The sequence below is a fragment of the Branchiostoma belcheri genome, unplaced genomic scaffold (genome assembly GCF_001625305.1).
Source record: "Branchiostoma belcheri isolate BF01 breed outbred unplaced genomic scaffold, Haploidv18h27 scaffold2, whole genome shotgun sequence".
NCBI lineage: Eukaryota > Metazoa > Chordata > Leptocardii > Amphioxiformes > Branchiostomatidae > Branchiostoma > Branchiostoma belcheri.
Window position 1 is genome coordinate 9,905,000 of NW_017803490.1, and position 10,721 is coordinate 9,915,720.

Here is a 10,721-nt window from a genome sequence, read left to right on the forward strand (position 1 = left end):
TGATTGGCTAAGCACTTAAACTGACGTGTTCTGATTGGTTGTACTTTATGATGGCATGTCCTGATTGGCTGAGAATTGTGTATTTTCATTGGCTGAGTACTTAAAATGGCCTGTTCTGATTGGCTGTACTTAAGATGGCCTGTGCTGATTGGCTGAGTATTGAAACTGCTCAGTTCTGATTGGCTGAGCACTTAGAATAGCCAGTTCTGATTGGTCATACTTACGATGGCCTGTCCTGATTGGATGAACACTTTTGATGGCATGTCCTGATTGGCTGTACTTGACATGTTTTCTGATTGGCTCGGCACTTACCATAACCTGACTTACGATGGCCTGTCCCGATTGGCTGATCACTTAGAATAGCCAGTTCTGATTGGCTGTACTTGCAATGGTCTGTCCCGATTGGCTGAGTATATAAAATGCTCAGTTCTGATTGGTTGTACTTATGATGGCCTGTCCTGATTGGCTGAGCACTTAAAATGCTGAGTTCTGATTGGCTGTACTTACGATGGCGTGCTCGGCGTGGTTGGGGCACATCCAGCGCCCGGTTGGCATGGAGGTCAGCGGGGGGTCGAGGCAGTCCTGGTGGAACAGCAGCGGGCAGTAGTCGCACTGGATCAGCGGGGACACCCGGCAACTCCTAAAGGAAGTGCAGGTAAGGAGAAAACATTCACAACACGTCAAAGCAGACATTCAACTCGGAACTCTTTATATAAAGGCTTGAAAATGTTGTTTACTTCAGCTTTGGGGAAAATTTGACTGGAAATACTAAGCTGGCATTGTTGTAGTGGGGACACCTGGCAGCTTCTGCAGGAAGTGCAGGTAAGGAGAAAACATTCACAACACGTCACAGCAGATGTTAGATATTTACTTACTCTTCCTACAGAGTACGTCGATGAAGGTTAGACATCCAGGTAATACAATATGCCAAAAAACAGTTACTCAAGCAACTGGATATGATTTTGAAAACGTCAAATTGACGTTTTCAAAATCATATCCAGTTGGTTGAGTAACTGTTTTTTGGCATATCTTCCTACAGAGGCTTGAAAATTTTGTTTGCTTTAGTTTTATACAAACTTTCGCTGCAAAAACTAAGCTGGGATTGTTTGAGCTTCTCAAATTGTAAACCTATATCTTTACTGAGTCAAGAATTTTATTGCATGGAAGGTATTATTATGAAATTATATACCCAGGATACAGAGACTGTACAACGAGGAAAACAATACTACATAGTATTACAGTTTAGAGCTGTACAGCAGCGCCCCCTTACCTGTTACATGTGAAGCACAGTTTGGCGGGGAGGGGCACCATGCCGTTGTCGATCTCGTACGGTTTCTTCGTCTCCCGTTTGCTGGTGTGGCGCTGTCGGTACGTCCACTGCGTCTTACTCGTACCTGCAAACATACAGGGATGTAAGAAACGTACAGGAGGTCAAGTCTGATGGTGTCAAGGTTCAAAGTGCAGCGGTGTCGAGGTTCAAAGTGTAAGGGTGTCAAAGTTCAAAGTGCAGAATGTCAAGTAGAGGGGTATATTTTCAAGTGAAGTTTAAGCTGATTTGGGACATTTTATCATTGTCATTATCATTACACATCTTATCCTCATAACCTTTGCCCTCTACCCTCCGCCCTATGCCCTTTCCCCCCTGACCCGTGACCTTACCCGGCAGTGCAGCGTGGTACATGAACTCGTTGGGCAGGGCGAACTGTTTGGGGCATTACCCTTACACCCTCATAACCTTTGCCCTCTACCCTCTGCCCTTTTACCCCTGACCTGTGACCTTACCAGGCAGTGCGGCGTGGTACATGAACTCGTTGGGGAGGGCGAACTGTTTTGGGTTCTGCAGCCTGGCTGCCTGCAGCAGCAGCTGGAAGGGCGTCTCCACACCGCTCTTCTGCTCCTCACCGTTACCCGGCAACCCCGTATCCATGGCGACAGCAGCATCCCCCGCCCCTCGCTCCCCATTCTCCAGAACCTGGTTACCATGGAAACAACAGAACATTAAGTATCTACGTCGATGAAGGTTAGACATCCAGGTAATACGATATGCTAAAAAGCAGTTACTCAAACAACTGGATATGATTTTGGAAACGGTCAAAATCATATCCAGTTGCTTGAGTAACTGCTTTTTGGCGTATTAAGTATCTACGACTAAATATTTAAAAAAAAATCCTTTAACATGCAATCAGGATATGCAGTCATCTCACCACAAAACCATTTCAGTCATCCTTAATACGTAATATTATACTGTATATGCCTCTTCAAAAGAAAACATTAGAAAATGGTAACCAGTCTGTATGTAAGACAGTACAGACTTAGATGCTACGGCCACCTCCAGAGAATGGACAGGGACAAATGGCCGAAGAGGATCCTCACACTGGATGTGGAGGGTCCAAACCCCCGTGGCCGCCCTAAAAGGAAATGGTATGACAACATACGGGAGGACCTCCACCACCTGAACTTAGATAAAATCAACCCACAGGACAGAGACAATTGGCGTGCTGCCATCAAGCCCCAGATGCAACCAAGCCAACATACAACACAAGGTTGAGTGTCCAAACAGCCATGTTGTTAGCTCCCTACCTTACTTCTTGTAGTCGCAGACACCGGTGCGTTTTCTAAAGCTCGATCTCCCCGCTCATAACTCTGCCCTCTCACCCCGCTCGCACCAGGGGGCTTTCTCACCAGGGCTGGCTGCTTCACTGCCAGGCCCAGTGCCTGTTTGTTTCCAGTCGCACTACTGCTGCTGCCCGCTGCACTCGGTGCCTGTTTACTTCCGTTAGTGGCACTGCTACTGGCTGAACTTGATGCCTGAAAAACAGTTGAAAAGTCAGACGAGTGAACAACCCTAACTTCTTGCAAAGAAAAACATTGTTTTTGGCATGTCTGTGTGGCAAGGGGGTGAAGTCTGCCATCTTTGATTGCCTTACTTGGAACAAAAATTGTAAAACAAGTTGGCCTCAACAAATATTCCTGGCTCTTGGATTTTCTTCAAGAATTCTTCAAAAGGTTAAAAAAAATTATTGGCAACTTCAGATGCTACCTGAGAGTTTCAGGTAGCATCAAATCTATCCAGCAACAATTTTCTTGTGCAAAATCAATCCAGTTGTTTGAGTAACTGTTTTCTTGTGCAAAAGTCTTCATCTTCAAGAGGTCTGACCTGTTTGTTGCTTGCAGTGCTGCTGGCCACGCTTGAACTATTTATGTTATTACATATAAAATTGAAATAAATAAATAAATGAATCAAAAAATAAACAGGTGCTCACCTGTTTGTTGCTAGTCGTGCTGCTGGCCACGCTGGCGTTGGAGGCAGTTTCGTCCCGGTCGTCCAGCTCAGGGAACTGCTGCAGCACCGCGCAGCGATGGCACAACCACTCTCCCTCGGGGAGATCCTCTTCACACAGGGGAGGGTCACTGTGAACAAGGGACAGGTCATTACTCATGGGGGAGGGTTACTGGGCAGCACCGCGCAGCGATGGCACAACCACTCACCCCCGGGGAGATCCTCTTCACACAGGCAGTGTTCGAAATACCTGCCTGCAGTCTGCAATCTGCAGATAGATTTTCAAGATTGCAGAAGAAAAAATTATACAATCTGCAATTTTGCAGAATGAAAAATAGGCTCCAGATTCATTAGTTTTCAATTTAGCAAACTAAAACTCCCAGGCCCCAGGGACAGACTGTTCTGAAACAACAGGAACTTCTTCACTAATTTGCATCATCCTTGTCTTGACTTGTCTAACTTTTGTTTCCTTTTGGACTTCCAAAAAATTGTCTTCACTAATTTGCATATCAATCCATAGTTCATGCTTATAAACCTGAAATTCTCCTGCAATGCTACTCTCCAGTAATGCTACTGTACAGATTTACAAAGCTATATATGATGCAAAAAAGGAATTATTGGTTTGAGAAGGTTGTAGTATGGAGGCTTGTGTATTTGCAGGAAGGTTGTAATATGGAGGCTTGTGTATTTATATTTCAGTCCATACCATGGTATGGATGAAATATATTGTGTTCTCTGATGTTTCTTCTCCTCCTCCTCCTTCTTCTTCTCCTCCTCCTGCCACACAGTCAAAGGGATTCAACTCCGCCATCATTCAGCCAAATGACTTGAAATTTGGCATGGATGTAGAGTGGGCCAATACCCCCAGGCGTTTTTTTTTCATTTTTTTTGATACATGCCTTTTAAAAATTTTTATGAAGGTTTTTTGAATGGATTTTTGGATCCTGAGCCCTGGTTTTACAACCAAATGATCTGAAATTCGGTATAAGGGTACCTTGAACATGTGTCTACAGAATAGCAGTCACATATTTGGCATACACCACTTCCAAATGACTCATTTGGGGGACTTTAATGGCTATTTTCAGCAAAAAAAGAGCCAAAAGTGCTATACCCGTTCCATGTTCTATCTAAAGAATGGCCGGTTCCATTCATGGAACACGTGTTCCATTGCGGGTTACCTGAGGTCACATTGCACGTAAGTCGTGCGGAATGACCCACACATTCAATTTTATGTGCCTAAGACCTTCAAAATGTATCAAATCTCATCATTGTTAGTATTTGCATACCTGTAATAAGACTAGTAAAGCTTTCGAGATTCAATGTGCTTGTTCTTGCATCTTTGTTCTCAATTACATGGCTACTATATAATTCATTTATTTGAGAATCTTTGCCAGTTTTACACCGGGGTAAGTTTGGAATAGTCCACTTTTGCGTGGGAGGGAGATGGACTGAAATATGCTGTATTTGCTCCCAAGCAAATGTCGGCCTCTCTAGTTGCAGAAAGTATTTCCAATTTGCAGAACAAAATTTTGACTCTTCTGCAATATTGCAGAGTACTGAAAAAAAGTATTTCGACCACTGCAGGGGAGGGTCACTGTGAACATGGGACAGGTCATTATTCATGGGGGAGGGTCACTGGAACAAGAGACAGGTCATTATGAGGACGGTGAAGGTTAGGCATCCAGGTAATAAGATATGCCTTTCGTCAGTGGCACTAGAGACTTGCAGGAGACACCCCTACACTTTCAATGGATAGTTCCTAACCTGTGAAAGATTTATGAAGAACCAGGCTGTAGCTGGAAGGGTCCATGTGATAAATGGGTGATGTCAGGCAGATAAAGGCAGTGTACATGAATGTGGGTCAGTGGGACAGCAGATAAGGTACAGTAGACTGATGGGTGGGAGGCCAATTATGGGTGATGCACAACTGCTTCAGTTTCGAGAAAATGGACAGTTTTTACATTCTAAATGCAAGTATCATTTTTTTCTGAATCTGGGCTGAAAATAAAACCTGACCTTAGCACACAACCATGCTGGCCCAGTGAGAGACCGTGTTGGCTCCTCTCCATTAGAAACACCAGTGAGAGACCATGTTGGCTCTCTCCAAACTGAGCCCCATTAGGAACACCAGGGAGAGACCGTGTTGGCTCCTGTCCAAACTGAGCCCCATTAGAAACACCAGTGAGAGACCATGCTGGCTCCTGTCCAAACTGAGCCCCATAAGAAACACCAGTGAGAGACAGTACTGGCTCTCCTCCAAACTGAGCCCCATTCATCATCCATTAGCCAGACAAAAGGTCATGACCTTGAGCCCTGCCTGTCTAAACAGAGAAACCCTGCGGCCTGCCTGAACCTGGGATCAGCTGATCCTAACCGAGGGTAGAACGCAGGTCTATACAGTCTCAGTCCAGCAGGGTTAGGTTCATGACGGTTAAAATAAAGGCATGTTTCTTGGTGTGAAAATTAGCCACCAGTATGCATTTTCAACACTCACTAAGTAAGCCAACTTAAAAAACTACATCTCCAGACAGCTGATGGTGAATCTATCAGGTGTCATGGCAACAGGTGTAATAGAACACCTGTTATCATTGCAACAGGTGAAACAGAACACCTGTTGTCATGGCAACAGGTGAAACAGAACACCAGCTGTTAGTAACAGCAACAGGTGAAGTAGAACACCAGTTGTCATGGCAACAGCTAAAACAGAGCACCAGCTGTTAGTTACAGCAACAGCTGAAACAGAACACCAGTTGTCATGGCAACAGTTGAAACAGAACACCAGATGCCATGGCAACTTGGACCTAATGGAAAATTTTGGACAGCACAAGCCAGGCATTTAGTGACAGAAAATGCAATATTTTGTGCTTCAAATGCTTAAATATAATGATCTCTCCCATAAAGATAAATTATTGAACAGCTGCTGCTGCCATGGTAACCACTTATCCTGCAAAACATCCCACAGCCAGGGGTCAACGACCTCTTATTTCATCATGCTGCTGATTGGCTGTTAAGTAAGAAGGAACCACTACAGGACGGGGGTGTCAGGTTGTTTATGACCCACTCTCCTGGTATAAAAAGCTACAAGTACATGATGTAGAGGGATGACATCAGATGCCCATGGCTAAAATCTCAACAGAAAAGAAGCCACAGCTTTGGTTACTAGAGAAAGTGTTATCTTAACAAGATCTACCTTAAAAAAAAGAGGAACCTTTGAAGTTTCATTCACGGACCTTACCAGGCCACTACAAAAATGCATCCACAGGTATATTGAACCCTGATGTGTGAGTAAAGCACAGGGCAGACATGTGTGCCACTCTCCATTAATTAAGAACCTTCTTTATTAATCAAAACCCTTCCTGCCTTCCCCAAAACACCTGCAGCAGTGTCACACTGGCAGCAACCCTGAAGAAACTGAACTACTCTTCCCAGATACTGAACTGTAACTGCTGAGCTGAACCAAGACATTTGAAACTTCAGCATGCTATGGTAGCCATGTGCTCTAAAGTTGAATTCGTTATATAAGGTTAGCAGTATAGAGAAGGTCAAATTTTAAAGTAAGAAGCCAGCTACGGGACAAGATAAAAACAGATTTCAGGAAGGAAAACATCAAACTGACTTTATTCCCTCCCTGAAACTGTGTGCACCAAGGTACAGGCTTTCTCCTCAGACTCAGAGTCTGTTTTCATATTGTTGATCTTTCAGCTCAGTATGATAAAAATTCTGAATATTGGCGTGGTCTACTGCTATCTAGTATTCAGCCAATGTTAATAATATTATCAATGTCTGTGGTAAAGAGGTCACCACAAGAATAAAAGCACTGCCACAGTTTCAAGATTTATAGTAATCTGCCAAAAAATTACATGTAATACTATAGGTGCCTTCAATGTTGTTTGTTAAGTACATGTCAGGCCAGTTTGTGATAACCCTTGACCTTTGTCCCTTACCTGACCCCACCCTGTCCTGTCAGACGTGTGATGTGTGCTGTTTACTTCATGAACCTGTAAAACACCCCAGCACTCAAAATTCTCACCTGCAGTTTACAATGAAAAATCAAGACTTCAAAGAAAAGGGATGAACATCCTGCTAAAAAAAAACTTCACAATCACAGGCTAAAAACAATTCAGGCTTCAAATTATGACGAAGCCAGAAGCTGCATACCAAATCCGAAATTGTCTATAGTTTTTTTTATAGAAAATTACCTTACCTTACCTCCAAACTACAGGTAGAATTTCTCACAACTAGAACCATTACAACCTACTACTAGCATGTTACATTATAAAAATCCATGTTGGGGCCTGCAGTGTACTTTTCTTCAATCCTACATTCTACATCATTAAAAACGGATAATGAACAGCTTACATTTGGCACCCTACTCTGGCAAATAGAGTCTACTGGTTTTCGGATTTTCAAAATACACTGTAAAAATGCTAAATTGAAAGATAAGCATGAAAGTAAACATAAATGTAAATCCTTGAGTAATGTTCAGCAAGTGGCCAAAATAAAAACAGAAACCTTTTGATCTTTGTTTTTCTTTTAAATCCAAAGCCAACACATTACACTGGTTCTGCCTGATGTACTCAATGTAAATGTTAACAGCTTTAGCTTTCCTTTCAGCTTATGAGCAAATGTGTATGTTTGCTTTGGTTCCCTTCTTTTCTACCACTGACTCCAGTATTCTACTACCTTTAGACCTACCTCATAAGAAACTCATCGAGTCACAGAAACTGAAATTAATCTTGAAGGACATGAAATTCAGCAATAAAAACAAAGATTGATGCTGCTAGCATGATGTAACCTTCCAACAATTCTGCCTAGAGTCATGATATTCTAAACAATTACCAGTAGTTCCACTGTGACTGTACTATAACAAGCTGGACTGCAATTAAAGCTTTATTGTTTGCATTCTTGGGTAATCAACTCATGCACACACTCACTATCCGGTTTAATTAAGTACCAACATTTAATTTTGGTTAAGAATCTGTAAGAAATGTGCAATCAGATTCATAGACTTTGCAAGATTCCAAAATGACTGGTAAACTGGTGGATGTACCAACAATTAAGCTTCTAATACCGACTTAGAAAAAAACAATGCATAATGATAACTATATATATAAAAATATTATAAAACAGGATAAGTATATGTGAAACAATTATAAACCTAGGATTGAGGTGTCGAAAAAAAGGTCTGTTTTTCCTAGAACTTTCGTAGTGTTGAACTCATTAAGTATGTACAGAAAGGGCATCCTCATTAGATGGTATTTTATAGTGAACGTGTAAAGGTTAGGTGTAACTGTTACAGGTAGTTTGATCACACTTAAGACAGAAGCAGATTGTTGACAGTTGTTATCTCAATGTTGAGTTGCGGAAACATATCCTAACATTCCACAGTTCGAGGGCCTGTAAATACATTTGAATCATGAGTCAGCTTTAAGAGTCTTGCATGTCATATCTGAGTGGAAGCTTTAACATCTTTGGCTTTATAATTTAACCGCCACAACATTTGTGCTGACCTGACTTCCCTTAGAACTTTCTGAGAAAAAGTTTTATCTGAATTTTGAACTGATATCAAACCTTCACATAGCTCCGCACGAAGGAAAGTTGACATTATGGTGGAATTTTAACACAAATTCCTTAGAACCTCTCAAATCAGATTTGAGTTTTGTACATGGCAGCAAGACTTGTACTAGAGAAGGGACTTCTTTCTTCAGCCATTTCCTCACAAGAAGTTTCAGTTGTTTGTTTAGGATCTTCATCAGTGTGAATTTTACACTACTCTTCCTGGAGTCTGTAGTGAATAATCAGATAAGTATTTGGACCATCGCACACCGGGGCATGCCCCTACTCTTTTTAGAAAGGTGTGGTGGGTTCTTTAACGTGTGTAGGTTGTTCTTAAGACAGAAGCACCACAAGAACCGAGCACAGTCCTCAAAACCCGCGTCTCTGAGACTGTGTTTGTCCGAACGTAGCCGTTCTGAGCTAAACCCCTCCCGCGGCCCCCCTCCCCAAGTACAGCCTAACAAACCGGCAACAGTCGGGCCCTGTACGGGGCTGACAGACCACAACTAACACCAGGAACCGAAAACTACAGCAGTCAAACCCCTCCTGTTGTCGAGACAGGATGCGAGGACGCCAGGAAAACCTGCCAGCTATTTTTGTGCGGCGAAATTTCGATCTGAATAGCACAGAAATTCAAGATGGCGCCCACCGGCCCATATTTTTCAACACGGCCATGGCGAAAAGTATCCCTCGGTCTTCCCTCACTCACGCCGACAACTGCTCGTTAGAAACACCCTAAAATCTATCAAAATGTTGACAGAGACGTTCTTGTAACTAGGAAGTGTAGAAAAACGGCTGTCTTACCAGCATTGGAGGTGGAACGCGGCCGGACAGCGGTCGCAGCAAAGAAGGTCCCCTCCCTCCTTGCAGGAGTCGCAACAGTCGCGGTTGAAGCTCTTCCCGGTCCTTCTCGGCTCCCGAGCCTCCCTCCTGGACCGCTTCGGCGGCTCTTCGCTCTGCGGCGGCGCGATCAGGGCCTGGATTTTCTGTTTTCACGAGTAAAACAGAAACAATCGGTTTAACTTTACCAGGAAAACTCGAATTCGAAAGCCTTACTTCGGGATATTCTGAGGAAAAAAAGCATGTGCAAGGGCACGGAAAAGATCGCTTGGAGCTACAGGCTTTCCTTACCTCCATGAGTCCCCCGGACGTATCCAGATCATACGTGACGGTCGTCATGTCGGTGACGTACAGGTAAAAAACAGAAAAGTCGTCTGCACAGCTCGCTCGGCTGACAAACTCAGCTTTCCGGGTCCATCTGAAGTCAGCTTACGGAGAAACCGACCCCGGCTCTGCCTTTCGAAGCTCCCCCCACCACCTACCAACTTTCCGCCTCAATTTCTCGAGAACGATTTGTAGAAACTGCACTGAACTTAATCCACGGAATACTAGGACTAGTGGCTACCAGAATCCAAGTTTCTGGCGAAAATTATCGAAAAATGAGCGAGAAAAGCAGGTAAGAAGGGCTGAAAACACAGGAAAATTCACCGCAAAACTTGGCGCAAAAAATCGACACCAGACAGATACGCATGCGCAGGTTGAAATGAGGGCATCAGAACGCATGCGCGAAATTTACAGAATCGTCCATTAATTTTTAGGGAAGATAAACTGAAGATAAAATATTAATTATAATCCAAATTAATCAACATTATCAATAAAAATTCCTCAAATTAAAATCATACAGATGTTTTGAACATTTTCGTATTTTAATGATTACAGAGATAGGGAAATCTGTAAAGTTTTGAAATCTTTTTTCTTTGACCATTTTGATATATTCCAACCAATCAGAAGCCGGGAAAAGGATTTAAATGGCGGGAACTGGAATGTGGGGTGAAAGGTCAGCCGCTGTCATACGCCAGCAGAAACTAGGCAACAAAGCAGGCCA

At 43.1% G+C, this 10,721-nt stretch overlaps 1 protein-coding gene across 1 annotated transcript in view; it reads right to left on the reverse strand.

The window, feature by feature from the left end:
- The window catches only part of LOC109468540 (PHD finger protein 12-like), a 19,416-nt gene extending 9,029 nt beyond the window's left edge, over nucleotides 1–10,387 (reverse strand). Inside the window, exons 1-7 of the mRNA XM_019766783.1 lie at nucleotides 9,968–10,387; nucleotides 9,641–9,822; nucleotides 3,264–3,411; nucleotides 2,581–2,808; nucleotides 1,783–1,972; nucleotides 1,271–1,394; nucleotides 484–640 (exon numbers count right to left, since the gene is read on the reverse strand). Of these exons, the coding sequence (XP_019622342.1) occupies nucleotides 484–640; nucleotides 1,271–1,394; nucleotides 1,783–1,972; nucleotides 2,581–2,808; nucleotides 3,264–3,411; nucleotides 9,641–9,822; nucleotides 9,968–10,015 (1,077 nt within the window). The 5' untranslated portion in view covers nucleotides 10,016–10,387. The remainder of the gene's footprint in view (nucleotides 1–483; nucleotides 641–1,270; nucleotides 1,395–1,782; nucleotides 1,973–2,580; nucleotides 2,809–3,263; nucleotides 3,412–9,640; nucleotides 9,823–9,967) is intronic.
- Nucleotides 10,388–10,721: the final 334 nt, after the last annotated feature.